The 25,612-nt window shown below is 40.9% G+C and overlaps 1 protein-coding gene across 2 annotated transcripts in view; it reads left to right on the top strand.

Annotated features, from left to right (window-relative positions):
- Positions 1-25,612, top strand: part of MAGI3 (membrane associated guanylate kinase, WW and PDZ domain containing 3) — a 2,524,824-nt gene that overhangs the window by 1,335,429 nt on the left and 1,163,783 nt on the right. For both annotated transcript variants that reach the window (XM_044076986.1, XM_044076987.1), the window contains exon 6: positions 10,807-10,981. In XM_044076986.1, the coding sequence (XP_043932921.1) occupies positions 10,807-10,981 (175 nt within the window). The remainder of the gene's footprint in view (positions 1-10,806; positions 10,982-25,612) is intronic.

The following is a 25,612-nucleotide window of genomic DNA, read 5'->3' on the forward strand; positions in this document are numbered from 1 at the left end:
ACCTTGGATGTACATAGACAGCTACGCTACTACTTGGACAGAACAAAAAATAGCAGAAAGACTGACCAACTTGTAGCCTATGCAACAGGAAGGGAAGGAAAAGCTATTTCCAAACAGACAATCTCCAAATGGATAGGAAATTGCATACAATTCTGTTACTCCTTCCATGGGAAACCAATTCCACAGAACATAAGACCTCATTCTACAAGGGCAACAGCCACTACCACAGCCTTCTTACGAGGAGTGGCAACCAAAGACATTATTGAGGCGGCTACTTGGACCTCCGTGCATACATTTGCCAAGCATTATAATTTGCCTCTATATTCCAGATCCCGAGCAGGGTTTGCCACTGCTGTACTGCAAGGGATCCTAAACCCACCATAATCTATTTTTTATCCTCCTCCCCTAGTTGGCTATGGTATTCTACCCACTTGTTATGACTGCAGATGCATCCGTGAAGGACATAGTACAGTTTTGTACCTACCATAAATGTAGATGTCCGAACTGGATAGCATCTGCAGTCAGGATTACCCTCCCTCCATCCCCTCTGTGGTACTCCTAGGGTGTTTACCCTTCTAATAGCTAGCTGTTGGGGAGTCTTTATGGTGTATTTGTTTGTGTATATGTACATACATGCTTATTGTTGTGTTTACCTCTATCTATTTGGAAACATTGGCATCTATCCAAATTTTAGCCTGCAAGAGGGCTACTGGCATCTGGGGCAAGAAACACTGAGGAAAATGGCGTCGGCTGATGCCTTTATACCCGAAGACCAACAGTGATGACGTCGGGTGGAGTGCGACATCAGCCGAAGCCGGACCCGGACTTTGGAATCCGGCCGACTGAAGGGCTGCCGGACGACAGGACAACCCACTTGTTATGACTGCAGATGCTATCCAGTTCGGACATCTACATTTATGGTAGGTACAAAACTGTACTTTATCTGTGCAAACATTTTTTCCTCTTTTACTACAGGCCTTTCTGGTCTCTCTGGATAACAAGGATGCATACTTTCACATTCTCAACCATCCTCTCTTTAGGAAATGTTTATAGTGCTCATTTTTTTCCTTGCATTTTTGGTACTCTGCTTTGCCCTTTAGCCTCTATAATGCCCCAAGGATATTCACAAAGTGTCTCACTTCTGTCATTGCTTTTTGCAGTTTTTGAGGGATTCACATCATTCCCTATCTAGGCTATCTGCTTATTCAAGCTCCTCCCCCCAGAATTCTGCTCCAGGATCTCAAGTTTACCATTTCCCTGTTAGAGTCTGGTGTTCACCATAAAATTCCAGAAATCAGTTCTGACTCCTTCCCAGGATTATATTTTTCCTTGGCTGCAGGCTTCAGAAGCTACCCATGAGGGCATCCCTGCCTGCCCTCAAGGCTATCTTTCTAATTGTCTTTTTCCAACCCCCCCTTCTTCTGGCGTGTGTCTCAGCCAAGGAATTTCTCAGGGTTCTCAGGTTCATGGCTTCCACCATTTCCCATGCTCCCTCTCACAAAGCTCCATATGAGAACGCTTCAGTGGTACCTCAAGTCAGTGTGGCTCTAATATTGCCACCTCCTGGACTTCCTGGTACCTTGTCATCCTTGTCTGAAGCTCAAGCTTCAGTGGTGGATTCATCAACTTTCTCTCAACCTAGGGCTTCTTTTTCAAGCTGCATTTCCAATTGAGGAGCTCTTTACAGACTCCTTAGACAGGGAGTGGGTGCTGGCTGTGGCCCCTTCAAGGTCTCTGGCCTCCCCATCAGAGGTCTGACTCCATCAATATAAAGGAGATGAGGACTCTGCTTCTATCTGTTCAGGCCTTTCATTCCCCTTTTCATCCCGTGTCCCTCGAAGTTTTCACAGGCAATACCACAGTGATGTGGTGTATCCACAAGCAAGGTCCTATCTTCTTCATGTTCATTATCAAGTGAGTCTTCAGGCAGTTATCATTCCTTTGGAGCACAGTCTAGTGGCAGACTCCTTGAGCTGGTTTAGCACAGAAGCTCACGAATGGGTGGTTCACAGAGATTTGTTCCTGGACATTATCCATCAGTGGGGTATGCCTCAGGTAGATCTTTTCGCCTTCACTCTGACCTGACAGCTTCCTCATTTGTGATCCAGAGCCCTAAGTCCTCTGGCTTGGAGTGTGAACAACCCTCTCTTTCCCTTGGAAGAGGATGTTTCTGTAAGCCTTCCCTCCGCCGTTACCACAAGTTTTACACAAGATCAGGCAGGATTCTTCCAAAATCTTGCTAGTGACTCCCTTTGGGCCCAGACAGCATTAGTTATCCTTTCTTTCTCACTTGGCCTGGGGCAGTCACCACAAGTTACCTCACTAGGTGGATCTACTCACACAAGACAAGGGATCTCTTACCCATCTTCACTTGTCCACTTTTCAGCTGACAATGTGGGTGATAGGGTTTTGATCCCTTTCAGGGACCTTTTTTCTGAAGACATGTTTTTGGTTAATCAGGAGGTTCTAACCAAGAAATCATACATGTCCAAATGGAAGTGATTTTTTTTTTTTTTTTTTTTTTTTTTTTTTTTTGGTGCCTCTCTCGCCATCAGGATCCCCAATCTACGGGGCTTTCTCTGGTGCTTTCTTATTTGTGTGATTTGCTCCATGCTGGGTTGGCATATTCAGTTAAAGCTCATCTGTCAGCAGTTTTGGCTTGCTGCCTTTTACTCGTCCTCTGGCCTCTAAAATTGAGGTCAAGCAGCTTCTGAAATTCTTATCAGAATTTTCAGGAAGCCTATTCCACCCTCCTGGAACCTCAGTTTTGTAGTTGAAATTTTGTCTTTGGCTCCTTTTGAGCTTGCATACAACATTGTACTTGGAAGACTGTTCTTCTTTTGGCCCTCACTTCAGACAAAAGAGTGTCTGAACTTCAGGCTCCCACTGCTATTCATCCTTTTTAAGTTTTCCACAGGAACAGGGTGTCCCTTCACACTAACCCTTCTTTTATGCCCAGGGTTGTCAATGAGTTTTCCCTTAATCAATGTATTCCTCTTCCTTCCTTTTTTTCCTTCTCCACTGTCTGCCAGTGAGAAGGTTCTTCACACCTTAGTTTTGTATAGGTAGCTCAGATATTATTTGGGTAAAACTAGTTATTAGCAAATCTTAGCAGGTTTTTCTTTCCTTTCAACCCATTGTTTTGGCTTTGATTGTCCCTAAGCAAACCATTTCCTCTTCGATTTCTAAGGTCATTTCTTTTTGTTATTCTTTTCATGGAAAATGTATTTCCTCATCAGTAAATGTGCATTCTACCAGGGCAGTTGCCACCTCTAATGCTTTTTCAGTGGTCTGGATACCAGTTCTATCCTTGAGGCTGCTACTTGGTTCTCTGTTCATACTTTCACAAAGCATTACAAGTTGGATGTTATTTCCAATGTGAGGGCAGGTTTGCCAGGGCCATCCTGCATGGGTTTGTACATGGCTGTTCTGGGCCTTTCTCCTCCCAGGCTTCGTCTTGAGCCCTTGTATTCGCCCTTAGGTAAGGAGTACTGCAACAGTGATATGGAAAGACATAGTATGGTTGTGTAAAATCTTACTGTAACAGTAGATGTCCTTTTCTCACTATTACAGTATTAGCTCCCTCCCTCCTACCTCCTCTGTTCCACCTCTTGCCCTCCAGACCGAGGGGCTCATTTTCTCTTTCCTTTTTTCTACTTCTGGTGCATAAGTTATCCTGGTTCCCTAAGGGCATTCTGTTGCTCCTGGGGCTTTTTCAGTTCTGAGTGTGTGCGTCCATGTCTCACCCACCCTATGCCTTGTGTGAGGAACATACATGTGATGTACGATGCCTGTAAGAACTAGAGGCTTTGCTGTGCTGCCCAGACTTTGCACTATCCTCAGCAGGAGATCCCTTAGGTAAGTAATACTGCAACACTGAAGAAAAGAACATCTACTGTTATGGTAAGATTTTACAGAACTGTACTTTCTTCTCATTTAGTTTAGCTGGTATGTAAAAAAAGATCAGGTTACATCACACAAAATGTAATTATTTACTGTATTTGATTACTGGAGAACTGCAGTGAGAAAAACTCTTCTTTACATATAGCCAGGAGAAACACAATAGGTACGTGCAAATTCTCTCTGAACTGTTGTGAGATGAAAACTCTAACCGAATGATGCCTTAATAAAAGTATTAAAGGTGTTTTCATTTGAGGTCATCTGACTCCCTTTATCTTTCACATCCTCATTTTATTTTTTTTTTTTGAGGTACAAATCACAGGCAGAAAATCACATTCCAAAAATCCAAATGTTGCATCAAAACAAAAAAGCTAGCCTCCTGAAAGATCAGTAACTTGTTTCAGTCAACAAATTTTTATAGTTGGGAAAAATAACCAAGTAAACATTACAGAGGATTAACTGTTTTACTAGAAGCCCCCCTCCACACACACACACACACACGTACATATGGTTTAATTCTTTGTGCACTTCCCTTATATTATTTAACTGTGAAATCATTTACTTCCATTCTTGGAGAAGCCTCCTACATTGAAATCCTCAGAGAGTCTCCAATGGGCTTTTGTGCACCTTTTTGACCTTGTTCCTACCACTGCCTTGGGATATAACCGCTGCCTGTAAGCAGTTTATTCATTGAAGAATTCTGGCTTTATGGCATAGAGGGATAAAGTCCTGTGACCCTGGTGCTGGAGGAGCCAGTTTAGGGAGGAGATTGGGGGGGGGGATGTTGAGTCACTGATGTTAGCATTCTCATCCCAGAGGTACTAATGACACCTGGCCAGGTGAAAAACTTCCAGTGTATGTGATGGGAGACATGGTTCTGCCAAGCACACTGCATTTGGGTTCAGCATGTGCACGATAGCTTGCATGCCTCACTGTGTGGGAATTGGGGTCTTTGCTTTCAGCATTGTATAAGTTTGGTTGCCAAGGGGATGGTGAAAATTGCAGCAAAGTGCTGAGGATGACACCACACTAAAGACAAACGTGTCTTTCCCTACTGGTCAAAATTAGGGTAGAAATCTCTTTCTGGATTTCCTCCTGCTTTATGTTACCAGGTGCAGCCCTGGTATGAGATGCAAGCCAGATAGTGGCCACAGGGTGAAAGGTGGGTATGGCTGTCCATCAAGATTGCTAAAATAGATTGAAAAAAATCAACGTACAGTAGTCAGAATGTAGAAAAAAGCTGTTGTGTTCAGCAGTACATTTTGCAGCCCTTTGCTTTAGTAGGATGTACAGATTTGGTTGACCATCTACTACATATCTTCTTAGATAGTAAATTTATCTGCTGTTTATTTTGCTGTCTTTATTCCTTGAAATACATTTGGAAGTTAAAATTTGATACCCTTTCCTGGTTTATTAGCTTTTATAGTGACAACCATGGATATAAAATTATTTTTAAATTCTTTAATCAGCCTGACATTAGTTATTGTGCACAGATTAAAGTTTTCTGGATATAAAATTATTTTTAAACTCTTTAATCAGCCTGACATTAGTTATTGTGCACAGATTAAAGTTTTCTGGATATAAAATTATTTTTAAATTCTGTAATCAGCCTGACTTTAGTTATTGTGCACAGATTAAAGTTTTCTGGATATAAAATTATTTTTAAATTCTGTAATCAGCCTGACTTTAGTTATTGTGCACAGATTAAAGTTTTCTACTGTAGCACTTCTGGGATGACTTGAAATCTAAGAACTGTACGCTAAACTTGTGGCAAGACTGCAAGAGAAAGGACAGGTGGCATAATTATGCACATATCTTATTACTGTGGGCCTGATATTGTGTATGGTAACACCGATATTTCACTGTGAACATTCCTGCGATTGTTGTTGTATTATGCAGTCTAACACTCACATTTAATACTATTTTATGTAACTGCATTAGAGAATACAGTCTGTGAAGGTTAAATTTTACTTTTAAAAGTAGCTGTTGCAGTCAAGGTGAGTACTATACTGTACTTAACCATTTGTATGCCATCTACATATTTATATGCCACTGTTCATTTCAGCTGCAGTGGTTTATTTTCGTTTGGTGGTTGTCTTCAAATAGTTACTCCACTTCACCTGAAATTATGAAAACACGCAGGAGATGCATGGCTGTGAGATTGGCCTTGATCAGGGGACTCTTACAATGTACTGTAATCCTCTTGGTGTGCAAAATATACAGTTGTTTAACTCACTTACACATAGTAACTGTAGAATGTCACACTTCTGGTAGGCTTCCCACATTCTTAGCTCCCTAAACATTTTCTAAAAAATTTAATTATATTTTCTAAAAAATTGAATTAGACCAAAAGCCACACAAAAGTAAATATGTTGTGGTACAAAATATTATTTTAAAGGTCCAACAATGTGTTCTGCAAAAAATATGATTTACAATGATGTAGGTCAAGTGCATTCATAACCTTTATATAAATATTGCAATGCATTATAATACATAAAAGTCGAGAATTATTTTTTCCACGTTCAAACAACTTTTCTTATCTTGAAAAACTATATTGAATTCAGTACACATATAGTAGCAGCAACTCTTTTATTCAAGAGATTTGAGCATTTACATTAAGGTAAGAAATTGTTTTTTTAAATTACCATTTATTAAATATTTGCAGAAATATGAAAATAATTAATACAAGTAGCACTATCTCTCAAGTGTACAACTTGTAGTGCTAGTATCAGTGATAATTTCTTCAGCATTGTGTAAGCATTCACCTGATATGTATAGTTTAAAAGTTGCTTGGTTTTAGAAATATTAAAGCATGTGTGGAAATGTTGCAACCAGCGATGTCTCCAGCCTAGCACATTGTGCATGTGCAACAATGGAGCAATTTTCTGTTCCACCAAACATTTCATACTATGCCCTTAAAGCAAACAAACGGAAACCAGTAAAATACACAAAAGCAGTCCGGACAAGCACCGTGAAGCCCAAAAAATATTAAAGTCCTTGTTGTGGATGCTGTTTGCTGTACAAGCTGTAACACTTTAAGTAGAATCCACTTACACGTGTAAAGCCGCACTGAAGTCAGAAAAAACCTTTTACTTTATGCCTCTGATGAAGCTGTAGATTAACTACAGCCATCAAACGCTTGTTTTAAAAGTAAAACCTTTTTTTTGCCTCTTCAGCTTTACACGTGTAAGTGGATTCTATTTAAAGTGTTGCAGCTTGTACAGCAAACAGCATCCACAACAAGGACTTTAATATTTTTTGGGCTTCACGGTGCTTGTCCGGACTGCTTTTGTATACTATGCCCTTAATAACATTTAGGGCACTCAGTAATGACAATCTGAAAAACAAACAACCAACAGTGGGTAATATTTCCAGTGCATTCTAATTTAACAGTTTTAGTGTTATTTTGTTTCTTAGACATTGCCTTTTCAAATGCTATTATGCAAGGCATTGTACCACACCATATTTTGAAGGGTTGTATTTTCTCCAAGTTCTGGTCTCATCTAAAATATTTACAGGCATTGAAAAGTTGCATCATGAAATATTCATATCTCTTGCTGCCATGAATATGGATGTTTATATTTTCATAGCTAAAATAATCTTCATAGACTGTATTTTATGTGTATGTGGAAAAAAAGTAGCATGAGAGCTTAGCCGCCTGCCAAGGTACCGAAACATAATACTGCTTCCCTTTAATATGATAGAAATCAAGTGCATAATGTTTTCCATTAAGCTTCGTAAGTTCATCTATTTCTAACTTCATACCTGAAGATATATGCCATTTTTGTGTTACCACTTAATGTTTACATGTCAATAAGCGTGTTTCTGCATTTTGCATTTTAATAGCTGGTAAGATGAATTTATCAGGAGCAACAACTTTGTTGCAAGGCATATGACATCAGTAATAAGTAAACAGAAAAATATGTATGTTTGCAACATTGTCACACTTTTTCTAAATGTGATTCTGATGGTTGTTGGTTCAATTCTGCAGAGGAATGGAGCCCTGACTGTGACTGAGGTGGCCTGGGTGCATGTAACAAGCCTGTATGAGGTGGAGTTGGTTTTCGGTGGTGTGGAGGGAATGAGCAGCTTAACATCAGTTGTCCATTTTGGGAAGATGTCCTGCCTGATCCAGTAGAAGGGTGGGTTTCCAACTCAGATGGTCAAAGTTAGCACGCAACCTGGCTTTGCACTATACAGGGATAAAGCCCTGCAACACAGACACCCCAAGTTTGACTAGCAGCTTGAGAGCTAGAAGAGTATGTCAGGGGAGAATGAGAGTGAGCAGTTGACCCTTGCTTGTTTAGCCTTTGGAGATTGGAGAGGTGCTTTAGTTAGCCAATTACCGGCATACAGAAAGAGGCTTATTAATCACTGAAATAGCCTAGACTAGGGATGTGGGCTTGGTAGTTCCAAGTGGGTGATGTAGCCTTCATTAGTATTTGAGTGCAAGTACACATGTACATGCACGCACTCGCACACATGCACACACGCACACATGCACACAGACAGACACACACACACACACAGTGGGGGACATAGGACACCCTGTTGTAAGACAAATGCTCACATCAGCCATCAGAGCAAGATTAGGGCCTCATTATGATTGCCTTCATTGCCAGGATATCTTCAGGGGCACAGATCACCTCCATCGTTGCCTGGATGATGGCCTCTTTGGTCAGGTGTAACATCCATGCTGTGTGTGCCCAGTGCAGGATATTAAATTTGCTCCTGTCCAGTAGGAGAGGTTTGATAGTTGATAGGCATGGAAGTAAAGAAAAAAAATTGAAAAAAAAAGGGTTGGAAGGGTGACACAAACAGATCATCAAAAGCAGAGGTTGTTTGTATAGCTGCATATAATTGGAATTGACCTCACCACATCTTGTACAGTGGATGAGGTTAAGGGTGTCTTATCTGCTGTTTTTCAGGCCTCACAAGTTTGTAGCCTACTTGCTAAAACTTAACAACTGGAGTGTTAGTGTTCTTAATGATTATTCTCAAGAAGCTATTGCTGAAGTGTGTCTTCTTTATAAGTGTCTGATCTCAAAGTCTCTTGTAGAAGGAGTGAGATAGGCTTTGCCCTTGCCTTTCAGTAATCACATGTAAAGTGCAGTGAGCTTGGAATAAGAACAACAACTTTTGTGGATGTTGGGAACTTGCTCCCTGGAAAAATAATTATGGATTTTTACATTTTCCCATGTAGTTCAGGAGCTCAAGGAGCTGGATTACAAGTTTGTCAACACTCAAGTTCACACAGTACAAGCAAATGTTGGCAAACTTTTGTGATTCATGCTTGGTGTATTTGAGTATTCATTGTCTAACCATTAAGGTAGGCCAGAGAGAGGTCCAGTCTCCCCTACTGCAGGATGTTGCAGTAACAAGACATCTGTCTCCTCGCCTAGGTGATTTGGTGGGAGGGGTTGACACAGGGAGATGGTGAATAGTAGAGTGTATGAATAAAACAAATGTGAATATATATATATATATTTATATATATATATATATATATATATTTATATATATATATGTATTATATATATATATATTTTATATATATATGTATTATATATATATATATATATATATATATATACATATATATATATATGTTTTATATATATATATATATATATATATATATATATATATATATATATATATTGTGAATGGTTGTGTGTTTTTGCTAACACTGTTCAGAAGGTATTAATTTTCATGTAAAGAAATGGTTCAGGGCAAGACATGCCCATGTTTCTTTGCATCATGGTTTTTAAGGACTTTTAATTTGTGCTGTTAATATGGTTTGAGCTCTACTTTGAAAATTATTAAAATTTTAAAATGCTTATGGTGGCTTTTTCAGGAAATACATTTTAATTAACATCTTACCCTACTACTGACAGCCAGTTTAATATGAAGAAATAAACATCCCTACTGCAGTTACCTTAGTAGTTTTTTTCATAGCCATGGCAGTATACACAATCATATTATAAGGTGTTTTTTGATGTACTCATGGCAGTGCTTCCTTCATTTCTATTTTATGAAAACGAAAAACTTGGTAAACCTTAAACTGTGCTAAACTTCAAACGGAGTATTTTTATTGCAATGTTAGTTTCGTTAAAGTCATGAATACATGATATCAAGCTTTGTGTAGTATTCACACAACACATACGTATACACAAATGCACACACAAAAAAATACCCTTCAAGTTGTGGTTGCTATAGTACACCAAGGATTTAAGAGTCAATGGAATAGCCAGGTTTATGCCCTCTACATCATGGCATACACATTTTAAAATAATTTATTCTGTGCAATGCTATGTGCAGCATTTAAGATAAAAAAAATAATTACCATAGTTTATGGCAATATATTTTGCTAAATGGCTTTCTTTGTCAAAATGTCTGGTTAACTAAATTTTGAAGCAGCAGTGTCCAAGATGGGGGCGGGAGGACTACACTTGTAGGGAGGAGGGATGTATTCTGGAAGTTGGTGTACAATTCTAAAAATCCTGCCTATGCCTGTGAATAGAAGATGCATGTCAGAACAACTAAAATTAGCCAGTGATGATCAGACTGTGAGAATGAGCTGAGGCAACTGAACACAAGCTCATAAAAGACTAAAAAGAAATATACGTAAGCATAAGTTCATCAGGCATATGTTCAGGGGTGTGGAAAGACTGACAGAAGCCTTGGGAGGGGTATATATCTGAAAATATTCTGCAGTGACATGAAGTTCTATTTTTTTCATATCATAATAATTTGCTCAAAATGTGTCGATTTAATATTACACTTGTTGCAGAAAACATTTTCAATGCATTACAATTCAGGTTGTAGAAGTAATGTTTCTTATTTTAAAAAGGCTGGACTGTTAACATTGTTTCAATGAACATATATTTCTGGAATTAATTGTAGAGCATCAGAGTAAATGTCCAGACTCCTCGCATTGGATGAGAACGGTTCCTAGTTACAGTCAGACAAGTAGTTCTGTGGATCGTATACATCTTTTGACAAGAGAAGAAAGCTTGGAGCCCTTGCCTAAGAACTGGGAGATGGCTTACACTGATACCGGGATGGTCTACTTCATAGAGTAAGGGATTTATACTTCATTGAAATATTTATTTACTTATTTATTAATAAACAAATAGTATAATTTTTCCAGAGCCTTTCTAACTTTCTGCATTTGATATTATACACCTTAGTTGTTACAGCTATTACGCAGTCAACCAAACTGTGTTGTCACAGTTATTAAATAGATTTACAGTGAGTTTGTAGCAGGCTTCAAAATAGTTGCTATAAGGGTGCTGCATTCAATACAAGAAGGAATATTACTAGGATAAAAGATTCAGCTTCTTTGGTTAGTCATTGTGACCTTTGGCAATATTTATAGACAAAATATATTTTGCAGTACTGGTAGTACATGACATAAAGTTAGTTCTTTGAACTGTTAGTGAGCTCTGTCCTGTAGTAGTGTGCTTAATTCATTTACTGTTTACTAACACACTATGCAGCTGTGAGAAAGTCACGTAACTAGATAAGTGTTCTTGGTTTGCCCCTAAAAAATGCACTTAGTTTAGTAAATACCAAATAAAGAGAGATAATCCATTGATCACTTATACGGTGGCTGAAGTGACCTTGTAATTGAGGTGAAAAGGTTACTTTCAGTCACCTAAAAGTCATTAATATAGCTAACTGCTTTATCATATGTGTTTAAATATAAATTTTTGTAGTCTGAAGGAAGAAAATGGAATAAAAGAGAGACAAAGTTTAGTTTAAGACATAGTCATAATGACCAATATATAAAATAAATTATATCCCAATTATTAAATGAGTGAAATAGTCTGTGAAGATTTGAATGGTACCCTGCATTGCCTTCAGATACTTGAGTTGCTTTAAGTGGAACCATGAAGGAGAAAACTAGATAATAAGCACATAGAGCCAGGTATGTTAAAAATTTGATGTGGATATTACCTATGTTGTATAACAAGCTGCATCTTCTCTTTTTGTTTACCTAAGAAAAGTATGTTTATGTTTAAAGGAATGCCTGAAAAAAGCAAGCATACAAGTTCATAGATTATAATCTGTTGCATGCATAAGACAGAGATAGTGTAATAAATGATAGAGATACATGATTGTGTGCCACTGTGTAAAGAAATGTGTAAATTAAGATCCTTATTGTAGCATGGCTGTGACATAGCAAGTGTTTATGGACGTGTGAATATCAGAGAGATACTGCAATTATGATAAATGCACCACACTTTAGTGCTTACATGTAGCACATGTAGCATATGCATGTTACCAGTATATCCAAATCAGCATTTCTATGGCTAAAGTAAACATTTTAACTTGCCCTTGCATGATGATATAGTCTGAAAGATTGTGATAGCTGACGGATAAAATACATCAGTTTGCTGTGTTTCCAGGGTGTTGTAAATATTAGGAGGAATTGATTACTGCAGTCTCGAAGTCAGTATAAATCTTGAGCTATTTTTTTTTTTTTATAAAGTCACTAATCACTACTTTACCTCATTGTCACACTGTGCAAGGTTGTTATACAGCCTCCTTCCAGTCAGCTTCATGATTAGTGAACTGCTCGGTAGGGGGGGAGGCGAGGGACTGCACTAGCATCACAAGGTGCTTTTTTATGTATTTCTGTATTACTGGCCAGCTGACTCTCATTCATTCATTCATTCATCCTATTGCCTGTTTAAAGCAAATTATTAGGTTTAGCAATGTAGCTTAATATTCAATATACACTTTGTATACCAAGTTACATCTTAAAGAATTGAATTCTTGAATTTAACTCCCACAAACCTCCAGATGTATATGCTAATCAAGTCTTGCTATAGTTGGTACTTTTGTATGCATATAGTCTCTCCCACTCTTTACGCAGTAACACATTGACATATCTGTATCTATATGTATATATATGTGTGTGTGTGTGTGTGTGTATATGTGTGTATATATATATATATATATATATATATATATATATATACACACACACACACACACACGTGTGTATATACATATATATATGTGTATATATATATATATATATATATATATATATATCTACTCACACACAAATACATACATATATATGTATATGGCTGCCATGCCATTAGATTAGTCGGTCATAGGTTCATACTAGGCTATCTGCCCTAGGGCATTTATAAGCCTAGCCAGAGTGTGTGTGGCTTTCACCACCCCTTAGGATGAGAATACTATACCCATTAGTTTGCTGTGCCTCTGTCCAGCAGTGACACAGAGATGATTCCCGGGGTAAACCTACGATCTCCCATCCACTCGTCAAGATTTCTCTTGAACAGAGTCAGTGAGGGGCTCTGCCTCACATGGACTGGGATTCTGTTCCATAGTGTAGGGAGTCTCTGGGTGATGAATCTGTCTCTCCAGCACGTCCTATTTATATCCTTGTTGAGGTTTAAGTCTCTTGCTGTCGTGGCTCTGGTGGATTTGGATTTTTTGAGGTGGAGCATGTCCATTAATTCCGGGTTGGACATGGCCTTGTATGTCAGGCACAGATCACCTCTGAGCAGACGGTATGCGACTGAAGAAACTCCAGCTCTATTCAGTTGGGCAGTGTATGACATATGTTTGAGCCCCTTTATCCTTTTGGTGAGGAACTTTTGGGGTCTTTCCAACTGCTGCAGGTGTCGGGTAAGGTACATTCCGAATGGGGCGTTGTACTCAATCATTGGTCTGATAAGTGAAGAGTACAGGGGTAGAATGACCTCTCCTGATCTGGATGTGAATCCCTTCATGATCAGGTGGGCAATGTAGAAGGTCTTCCTAACCACTTTGGCAATGTGAGTGTCAAAAGAGAGGTTACTGTCAACTTGGGTCCCCAGGTCCCTGATAACTTCTTCCGTGTTTAATGGATTACCACCTATGTGGTAATTAGGGGTTACCTTGTTTTTCCCAAAGGGTATGACTATACATTTTTTGGCATTTAGCTTAAGGCCATGGCTCTGGCACCAGTTATCCATTTCTATGAGACCTCTCTGGAGGATGTCTGTATCTGATGGAGTCAATTATGGTGTCCAGTTTGCAGTCATCTGCAAATTTTGTCAGCCACAATCCCCCTATGTTTGCCTGCACTTCAGAAAAATAAATGCCGAACAAGAGGGGGCCCAGGACTGAGCCCTGTGGGACACCGCTCATGACCGGCTTAGAGTCTGACATGGCACCAGCAACTCTAACCCTGTGGGTTCTGTCTTTGAGCCAGTTTGCAACCCATCTTGTGACATATGGGTTTACATCTAAGCTGGTGAGCTTTTCTATGATGCCCGAGTGGGGTATTGTGTCGAACGCTTTTGCTAGGTCAAGGTAGGCTGTGTGAACTGCCTTACCCTCATCAGTGGCCTTAGTGACTGTTTCAAAAAAGTCGACCAAGTTCAAGAGGCAGGATCTGCCCTTGACAAAGCCAAATTGGGTAGGATCCAGTGTCTGTAGGTCCCCAATGTCTTTATTTATGAGTTCCATTATGATCCTCTCCATAGCTTTGCAGACAAGGCTCATCAAGCTTATGGGGCGGTAATTTCCAGGGTCCATAGAAGCACCGCCTTTGTGGAGTGGGACCACAGTTGCCGTCGCCATTCTTTGGGCACGTATCCTGTAGTAAGGCTAAGATTAAACAGCAGCCTTATGTGTGGGTTTAGTTCCTCATTGAGTTCGTGTAGCACACAGCCGGGGACACCGTCCGGTCCCATTGATGCTGTGTTTTTTGCTTTAGAGAGAGCAGCTCTCACCTGGGCATCTAAGATGTTTGGGAGGCTAGACTCTGGTAGGATAGATATTTCTCCTTTTGGGGGGGGAGGGAGGGGAGAAATTTGCACTGAACCTGTCTGCCAGTATGTTGGCAATGTCTGTGGGTTCAGTGATTTTTGTATCATTTTGGACTAATTCTGAGCATATGTGGGAGTTTCCACCCAGGTTTCTAACATAGCTAAAGAAGGTCTTATGATTGTCTTTTGTGTCTTTAGCGATTTTTCTCTCAAAGTTGGCCTTGGATGATTTTATGAGTGATCGTAGTTTTTTGCTAGTATTGATCAGAGATGCCTTCCCTTTTAGGGATTTTGCTCTGTCATGTAGTAGCTTTCTCCTTTTGTTGTAGAGTTTGTTTATGGCTGGGGTCCACCAGACCGGGTGCCTGCCTTTGGTGGAAAGGGTCTTGATTTTATTAGGGATTGCTTGATCCATACATTCCTGGAGGTGCTCGTAGAAGGCATTTGTAAGGGTTTCAGCAGCGTGAGTTGTGGTTTCCACTGGCTCGGGGGCCTTGAAGGATACCACTCCAGTCTTAAGAAGTGTGAAGTTTGCTTTTGAGAAGTTCTTCACTGTGGTCTTTTTTTCTGGGTTTGGGGGCGGGATGTGGATCTCCAGTGAGATTAATTTATGGTCTGATCTCACCAATGAGGGATATACTTCCGGTGTGGAGCATTTTTTCCCCATGTTTGTGATGATCAGGTCTAGTATATTTTCTCCTCTTGTGGGAATGGTGACTAGTTGTTCCATAGCATTTGAGTTTATGAACTCCAGGAACCTTTGGGCTAGGGTGTTGGGGCTTGAGTAATGTTCCCAGTCTATGTTTGGGTAGTTGAAGTCACCCAATATGATGGTGTTTGGAGAGACATTCATACTCTCCAGTGTCTTCAGGAAGGTGGTGTGGGTTTCCTGAGTTTGAGAGGGTGGTCTGTAGCATGCTACAAACTGTAGGGCAGTTTTACCTATGGTTAATTGCACCTGGATGGTCTCCGATGCTTCATGCGTTGCCACTAACCTGGAGGTGTGGGTATCCTTTATGAATATGGATACTCCCCCTCCTTTTGTGGTTCGGTCCGGATTTTGGGGCCGGAACGCATGATATGAGGTATAACCTGATAATGCTGGGGTGCTCTCAGGAACCTTGAACCAGGTTTCAGTCACAGCACAGACATCGATGTTCTCCATACTGAGGAGGGCTTCGAGGGCGTGCATCTTGAGGTTTAGACTTCTGACATTGAGCAGTATTACCCTTAGTTTTTTTCCATTTTTGTTTTCTAGGGCGGTAGGTTTATCATTTGAGCCTTGCCTAAAAAAGGCACTATGGGGGTGGCAAGAGCCTTTGCCAATATCCGGAAGCCCAGGGTGACAGGTGCAAGCCATCCCTTGCGAAGCAGCGTGGCTTGTCAAGCATGTCATCCCAGGCAGACAGACATTGATCCCCTTAGAATGACACCAGTAATTAAGCCAATTATTAAAGCTGATCATTTTGTCTCTGTATTGTGGCATCATTCTTGGTGAGGGTAGGATACTGCTCAGGGTCAGGGTCATACCGGCCTGGGCTACATAATCTGAGAGCTCCTCTATGTCTCTTTTCATGTAGTCCAGGGAGGTACGTCTCAGGTCGTTCACACCGGCATGGACAATGACTGAGTCATACTTGTACTTGCTGTGGAGTGACCTGAGTGCTTGTGTTATGTGGCGGATTCTAGCGCCCGACAGGCAGCTTACTGTGATCTTCTCCTTGTTCAGTCTGGTGAGTGGGACGTCAGTGTGTCTGACTATGGAGTCACCTATAACAAGTGTGTCTGGCATTGTGTTTGGCCTTAAGGGCTGTGACTGTCTAGCACACTGACTTTGAGAACTATGTGTTGCATGTCTTATGTCTTGAGGTGGCAGTTGCTTGGGTGTCTGCTTTGGAGGCCTCTGTAGTTTTGGTAGATTTTGATCAGTGCCTCCGAGTATGTCTTTGTGTGTTTATGTGTTTGTTTTGCAGTTGTGATAGTTCTATGTGAAACTGGGTTTGTGGTGTGTGTGGTTTCCTTCTCCTCCTGTCTGGTCTTGCCAGTCCTGAGTTGAGAGAGCTCAGCCTCCAGTTTGGCTATATAGTTGCATCTCTCACATGAATTTGTGTTTTGTGGGAGAAGGAGTGGGTTGTCTGTGTACATGAGGCAATTGTAACATTGCCTCAAGATGCCCAGATTCACCAGCTGAACAGGAGAGGACGCGTTTGCTGTGTAACTGAGTCAGAAGGGACCTATAGGGAAATGGGTACTCAAGGGGATTCTAGACTAATGTAGTACTTTTAGTATATAAGTACTTTACCTATATAAAAATGCTTTAGGAGCAAGTGCTGAGCTTTTGAGATAGAGAATAGACTGTTTAGATTGCAAGTAGAGAAGTTCTAAGGGAAAAATTGAAGAGCAGACTTTACGGAGCCAGAAATAGTTTAACCTTGTTTAACCGGCACTGCCCGATGGTGCTCTATGGGCAACTCCGCGCTAAATCACGCAAAAGCGCGCTAAAGCGGGCTTTATAGCAGGGGGTTGAAAAGAGCTAGGAATTGACCCAAAATGGCCAATAGACTACAAGTTTCTGGCTGGAACCACTGCTCTAGGGACAAATAGGCTGCTCAGTGCTCCCCACTCCCACTGGTGAACAAAGAAACTTCCCTTTATCCAAATAAGGATACGGAATAGCACAGGAACCAAGCCAAAGCCCAGAGATCAGCAAACTCTGAAGACTGGACTATTCTAGTTCAGTAAGGCAGGAAAACAATATATTGTTTTGCAGAAAACAGGAAAAACAGACAGTAAATGCTATAAATGCTTTTAAACGGCTAGCGCACTTGAGTGTGTTAGCCTACAGGTAAAATTAAGCAACAAATAACTTTTTTAAAAGTGCAAAACAGTTGATCAACACAAAAACAGTTTAAATAGAATGCAGAGCTGTATAAACAGCGAAAATGCAGTCGCTAAGCAGTAAATAATCAAAAAGCCAGAAAAAAATACTTAAATCAGGAAAAAGTCAAACTTTTGCTCTCTGCTGCTTGTAGAACTCTGCAGGACACCATGAGGAGCGGTGCTGAGTTGAATACAAGCGAAAAAGCGCGCTAAAGTGGACTTTATTACAGGGGGCTGAAAAGAGCTAGGAATTGACCCAAAATGGCCAATAGACTACAAGTTTCTGGCTGGAACCACTCCTCTAGGGACAAATAGGCTGCTCAGTGCTCCCCACTCCCACTGGTGAACAAAGACGCTTCCTTTTATCCAAATAAGGATATGGAATAGCACAGGAACCAAGACAAAGCCCAGAGATCAGCAAACTCTGAAGACTGGACTATTCTAGTTCAGTAAGGCGGGAAAACAAGATTTTTTTGATGATTTAAGATCAACCTGTGTATAGCCAAGCCATATTGGTTGACACAGCGTAAGGTCAATAGCTGTGCGAGACAGAATGATCCCTGTGGAAGGGGAATATGCCTGTTCTCCGGGAATTATGCTGTCTCGAAGTTAGTATGTATAATTGTATATGCTATATTTTATTTATATATATATATATATATATATATATATATATATATATATATATACACACACACACACACATGCTATATTATAGATTTGAATATGGCTGTGTAACGTGGAAAATAATACTTATTATTCTTTTGACACTTCTGTTGTGCCTATGAAAAGCAGATATATTCCCCCCTATTCTAATAGGTTCATAGGTTGATACTAGGCTATCTGCCCTAGGGCATTTATAAGCCTAGCCAGAGTGTGTTTGGCTTTCGCCACCCTTTTAGATTTGTAGACTGTGCCTTTGAATAGTAGGTCACAGAATATAGCCTCTTTACGGTTAGTTTATTGTGCCTCTGTCTAGCAGGGACCCAGAAGAGAACCCGGGGGTATACTTACGATCTCCCATCCACTCGTCAAGATTTCTCTTGAAGAGGGTCAGTGAGGGGCTATGCCTTACCTGGACTGGGATTTTGTTCCAGAGTGAAGGGAGTCTCTGGGATATGAATCTGTCCCTCCAGCATGTCCTATTTATTTCTGTGCTGAGGTTTAAGTCTGTGGAGCTTGTAGCTCTAAGGGATTTGGATTTCTTAAGGTGGAGCATGTCCATTAATTCTGGGTTGGACATGGCTTTATATGTCAGGCACAGATCGCCTCTGAGTAGGCGGTAAGAAACTGAGTAGAGCTGGAGTTTCTTTAGCCTAACTGCATAGGGCATCTGTTTGAGTTCCTTGATCCTCTTGGTGAGGTACTTTTGGGGTCTTTCCAGTTGCTGCAGGTGTCGGGTAAGGTACATCCCAAATGGGGCATTGTATTCAATTATGGGCCTGATGAGTGATGAATAGAGTGGCACAAAGACCTCTCTTGATCTAGATGTGAAACCTTTCATGATGAGGTGGGCTATATAGAAGGTCTTTCTAACCACTTTGGCAACGTGATTGTCAAAGGAGAGATTACTGTCTACTTGGGTCCCCAAATCCCTAATTACTTCCTCCGTACTTAATGTGTTACCTCATATGTGGTAGTCTGTGGGCACTTAGGTTTTTCCCAAAGGGGATGACTATGCATTTTTTAGCATTTAGCTTTAGGCCATGACTTTGGCACCAGTTATCTGTCTCTGTGAGACCCTTTGGAGGATGCTTGTGTCAGTCGGAGAGTCTGTTATGGCACCCAGTTTGCAGTCATCTGCGAAATTGGTCAGCCATAGTCCTCCCGTGTTTGCCTGTACCTCAGAGAAATAAATACCGAACAAGAGAGGTTCCAGGACTGAACCTTGTGGACTCCACTTGTAACTGGTTTAGAGTCTGACAAGGCACCTGCAATTCTGACCATGTGGGTTCTATCCCTGAGCCAGTTCACAACCCATCTTGTGACGTAGGGATTAATATTTAAGCTAGTGAGCTTATTTAGGATACCTGAGTGGAGTATTGTGTCGAAGGCTTTTGCGAGGTCCAGGTAGGCTGTGTGGACTACCTTCCCTTCGTCTATGGCCCTGGTAACTGTTTCAAAGAAGTCAACCAGGTTCAAGAGGCAAGATCTGCCTTTAACAAAGCCGAACTGGGTAGGATCCAGTGTTTGAAGGTTTCCGATGTCATTGTTTATGAGTTCCATGATGATACGCTCCATAGCTTTGCAGACCAGGCTAGTCAGGCTTATAGGGCGATAGTTTCCGGGGTCCGTTGTGGCAACTCCCTTGTGGAGCGGGACCACCGTTGCTGTACGCCATTCCTTGGGTACATATCCTGTGGTAAGGCTGACCTTGAACAGTGACTTAATGTGAGAGTTAAGTTCATCTTGTAGCTCGTGTAAGACGCAGCCCGGGACACCGTCCAGTCCCATTGATGCTGTGTTTTTTGCTTTGGAGAGGGCAGCTCTCACCTCTTCATTTGTGATGTCTGGGAGGCTACACTCTGTTGGGATAGAGATTTGCTCTTTTGGGGGGGATGGGGGGAGAAATTTGCACTGAATCTGTCTGCCAGGATGTTGGCAATGTCTGTGGGTTCAGTGTATTTTTTGTCATTTTGCACTAACTCGGAACATATCTGGGAGTTGCCACCCGGGTTCCTGACATAACTAAAGAAGGCCTTGTGATTGTCCTTAGTATCTTGTGCATTTTGTCTTTCGAAGCTGGCCTTAGATGATTTTATGAGGGATTGTAGCTTCTTGCTAGTACTGATCAGAGATGCCTTCCCTTTTTGGGATTTTGCTTTATCATGTAGTAGCTTCCTCCTTTTGTTGTATAGCTTATTTATGGCTGGGGTCCACCAGACAGGTCTCCTGCCTTTGGAGGAGTGAGTCTTGGTTTTATTTGGGATAGCATGATCCATACATTCCTGTAGGTGTCCATAGAATACGTTTGTGAAGGATTCTGCGGTTTGAGCCGTGTTTTCCACTGGCCCAGGGGCTTTGAAGGATACCACCTCAGTTTTGAGAAGTGTGAAGTTTGCTTTTGAGAAGTTCTTCACCGTGGTTACCTTGGCTAGGGGTGGGGACGGGATATGGATGTCCAGTGAGATTAATTTGTGGTCTGACCTTACCAGTGAGGGGTATACCTCTGGTGTGGAACATAGAGTCCCTATATTTGTGATGACCAGATCCAGTATGTTTTCTCCTCTTGTGGGGGTGGTGACCAGTTGTTCCGTAGCATTTGAGTTTATAAATTCTAGGAGTCATTGGGCGAGGGTGTGTGGGCTTGAGTAGTTTACCCAGTCAATGTTTGGGTAGTTGAAGTCACCCAGTATAATGGTGTTTGGAGAGACCTTCATGTTCTCTAGTGTTCTCAGGAAAGCCGAGTGGTGTTCCTGAGTTTGGGATGGTGGTCTGTAGCAGGCTATAAACTGAAAGGCAGTTTTGCCCACTGTTAGTTGCACGTGGATGGTTTCTGTTGCTTTGTGCAGTGCTGCTAACCTGGAGGTGTGGGTATTTTTGATGTATATGGATACTTCCCCTCCTTTTGTGGTTCGGTCCGAGTTTTGTGGCCGAAAAGCATGGTATGAAGTATAACCTGGTAGTGCTGGGGTGCCCTCGGGAGCCTTGAACCAGGTTTCTGTTACTGCACAGACATCGATGTTCTCCATACTGAGGAGAGTCTCGAGTGTGTGCATTTTGAGGTTTAGACTTCTGGCATTGAGCAACATTACCCTTAGTTTCTTTTTCCTTGTATTGTCTATGGAGGTGGGTTTGTCTTTTGAGCCTTGCCTAAAAAAGGCACTATGGGGGTGGCAAGAGCCTTTGCCTGTATTCAAAAGCCCAGGGGTGACAGGTGCAAGCCATCCCTAGCGAAGCAACGTGGCTTGTCGAGCATGTCATCCCAGGCTGCCAGACACTGGATCCCCTTTGAATGAAACCAATACTTTAACCAATTGTTAAAACTTATCATTTTGTCTTTATACTGTGGCATCATTCTTGGTGAGGGTAAGATGCTACTCAAGGTCAGGGTCACACCAGCCTGGGCTACATGATCAGAGAGCTCCTCTATGTCTCTTTTCATGTAGTCCAGGGAGGTACGTCTCAGGTCATTCACACCAGCATGGACAATGACGGAGTCATATTTGTACTTGCTTTGGAGTGACCTGAGTGCGTGTGTTATGTGGCGGATCCTGGCACCCGACAGCTTACAGTGACCTTCTCCTTGTTCAGCCTGGTGAGTGGGACGTCAGTGTGTCTGACTGTAGAGTCACCTATTTCAAGTGTATTTGGTGTGTTGTTTAGCCTTAAGGGCTGTGACTGTGTGGCACACTGACTTTGTGGACTATGTGATACGTGGATATTGTTGTGGGGTAGCAGTTGTTTGGGTGTCTGCTTTGGAGGTCTCTGCTGCTTGGGCAAAATTTTATTTAGAGCCTCTGAGTGTGTTTTTGTGTGTTTATGTGTTTGGTTTGTTGTTGCTATAGGTCTATGTGAGACTGGATTTGTGGTGTGTGTGGTTACCTTCTTCTCCTGATTGACTGTGCCAGTCATGGGTCGAGAGAGCTCAGCCTCCATTTTGGCAATATAGTTGCATCTCTCTCATATATATGGGTTTGTTGGGAGGAGGAGAGGGTTGTCTGTGTACATAAGACAGTTGTAACATTGCCTTAAGATTCCCATATTCACCAGCTGGACTGGAGAGTACACATGAAACTGACCTTTGGACATGTCAGGATATTTATGATTACTACTTTTGACTGATCTAGGAGGATAAGTTAAGTATTTAGATGAGTATAAGAGAGGTTTTAGTGCTTTAACATTTCTTCTAAGTGCAAGTGAAAGGCTATAAAGTGAAAATAGAGTGCTTCTTTTGAGATACAGATCAGTTCCAAGGGAAAAAGTGAAGAGCAGACTCTGTGGAGCTGGTAATAGTTTAAACCTGTTTAGGCGGCACTGCCCGATGCCGTGCTATGCGCAAAATCGAGCAAAGCTGCGCTAAAGCGGATTTTTAAACAGGGGACTTGAAAGAGCTAGGAATTAGCCCAATACGCCAATAAACAACAATATTCTGTGCTGAGATCACTCCTCCAGGGACAGATAGGCTGCTCAAAGCTCCCCACTCCCACTGGTGAACAAAGAAGCTTCCTTCTATCCAAGTAAGGATATGGGCAACACAGGAACTATTCTAAAGTCCAGAATGCAGCAATACCTGTATTAGGGACTATTCTAGCTCAGAAAATGCACAGTAAATACTTTACACAGGTTAGCGCACTTGAGTGAGCAGCCTCAACAGTTAAATCAACAAAAAGACAAAATTTAAAGTGCAGGTATTAAATAAATGCAAAAAACAAGCTTAATTCTAAGAAAAGAGCAGTTTTTACTCACTTTTCGGCGAGAATAGACAGTCGCAAAGGTAAAGGCAGTAAAAGGTACTTAAATCTGGTAGCAGTCACTCTTTTTCGTCTCTCTGCTGCTAGCACCACTCTGCAGGACCACGAGGAGCTATGCTGAGTTGAAATGAAAAAATTATACATTTTAATTCAGTTAAAATTTGCCATGAATGAATTGTGTGATAAGTTGTAATATAATAAGAACAATATCTGTTATGATTTCACATTAAAAGAGTGGAAAGAACGGCAAGAAAGAAGGGATTTAATTATAAAGCCATCGGTTAAGGGAAATAAAATAGTAGTAATACATTTTCATCAGTATCACAAAATGTGCTTAAAGCATTTACAGAATAAAGATGTATATGAAAATACTGACATAAAAATTTATAAACAAGTTGTAACTAAATGTCAAGAACTGCTGCAAAAAGGTCTGAGGCTAGGGTACTTTGGAGATAATGAAGTACGTAAAAAATTTAACAGTGAAGGTTGTGTTCTAACTACATTTTTCTGTTTGCCTAAACTGTACAAAGACATGAATAATTGAACCAGAATGTCCCATTATATCAGCTTGCAGATATTTCTTACATGGAGTTGGGCTTTTGTTACATAATACTTTTTTACCGTATATTTTGAAAATTGCATCCTATATTAAGGATAGTTTTGATTTTTTGGATAAGATTTCTCATGTTAAGTGGAATAAAAGCATGCATTGAATAACGTTGGATGTTAAAAGTATATATACATCAATCCAACATAAGGATGGACTTCATGCTATTATGTATTTTTCGGGGATAGCCCTTTAACAAATTATTTGGTTGATTTGACTTATTTTTGTTTAAGTAATAATTTTTTTTCCATATAATAATGACATTTTTAGGCAAAAACAGGGAACAGCCATGGGGGCACCATTTGCCCCCACATATGCAAATTTATTTTTGACTTATTTTGAGTTAGTATGTTTGTATAAATGTGTTTTTGTTAAGAACTAAGTAAAATATTATTTTCATTTTATAGATGTTTTAATTTTTGTGGGCGGTCGCAGTGGTGCAGCGGTTAGCATTGCTGCCTCACAGCAAGAGGTTCTCTGGATCGATCCTCGGCTGGGGTGCCTTCTGTGCGGAGTCTGCATGTCCTCCCTGTGGTCGCATGGGTTTCTTCTGGGTGCTCCGGTTTCCTCCCACATCCCAAAGACATGCTGTAAGTGGATTGGATACTCTAAATTGGTTCTAGGCATGAGTGCATGCATGAGTGTGCCTTCCGTGGAAGGTTGGGTGCCGGGCTACAACTCGACACCATAAAACTTCACTGCCAATCATGAGCGGACAGGTGATCCACTGTGGTGGCCCCTAACTGGGAAAAGCCGAAAGAAGAAGAAGAAGATTTAATTTTTGTATGTGAAGGGGGCAAGGGTGAAAGTTTGCAGTTTGTTGCTGATTTACAACAAATACATTCAGTTTGTCTTTTGATGGGCTACAATATGGAACCCAGGTCTCTGATTTAGATCTGGCACTTAACAGTTTGGATAATGGCAAAATTTGTACTGGGGTACATAGGAATTGGGTTCCTATCACGTAGTCGAACTTTTACAAGTTTGAACCACATATGGTCCAGACCATAAGTTTGAGTGTTTGATTGGAAATCTCCATAAGCGGAGGTTTTCATTTTGTTCAATGTGGTGTGATCTCGGAGTTGGTATATGTAAGTAGCGGGGGGGGGGTATGGGGGGGGCGTTTTTGTTGTTTCTTCTTTTTTTTTTTTCTGTAGTCGAAGTTTTGTAACTTCGAACATAATGGTTCAACCATTAGGTGTTCGGAGTTATGGAACTTCGACTATGTGATATAGACCCCTGGACATTTGTAGATGGAGCCAGTACTTGTATACTACTAGTTGTCATCCCCCCATGTTCTGTCATCTTTGCCATATGGTGAATTTTTAAAATTATCTAGAATATGCAATGTTGAGACAAATTTGTTGGAAAAAATATACAATACTTCTGTTATGTTTGATAATAGAGGTTATAGTAGGAAAGCAATAGAAGAAGCCAAGCAAAAAGTTTTTGTATTAAAATCAAGAAATAATTTAACAGGTTGTGGGTCAATGGGGGGGGTAGAGAGAATGGTGAAAACAACAATGAACAAATGTATTTTGTTAGCACATATAACATTTAAAGTGAAGAAGTAAGTAGGATTGTAAGATGATATTGGAATTTTCTTCACAAAGATGGGGTTTTGAGTAAAAATTTTAAGTAAGCACCTTATGATGTCATACAAACGGGGAAGAAGTTTAAAGGACTACATGAAAATAGACATGGAAGAGCTCTCCGATCTTATAATCCAGGCAGGTATGACCCTAGCCCTGAGTAGCATCCTACCTTTGCCCAGAATTATACGGCAGTACAAAGGACAAAATGATCAACTTCAACAAGCTTCTGTTGTCATTCTAAGGGGATCCAGTATCTGTCTGCCTGGGACGACGTGGTCGACAGGCCACGATGCTTTGCCAGAGATGGCCTGCAGCTGTCACCCCTGGGATTCCAGATACTGGCTAAGTGTCTTGCCGCCTCTATAGTGCCTTTTTTAGGCAAGGTTCAAATGACAAACCCACCACCATAACAGGTAC

This window comes from Protopterus annectens, chromosome 7.part0 (assembly GCF_019279795.1).
Source record: "Protopterus annectens isolate FY-2018-M chromosome 7.part0, PAN1.0, whole genome shotgun sequence".
Taxonomy (NCBI): Eukaryota; Metazoa; Chordata; order Ceratodontiformes; family Protopteridae; genus Protopterus; species Protopterus annectens.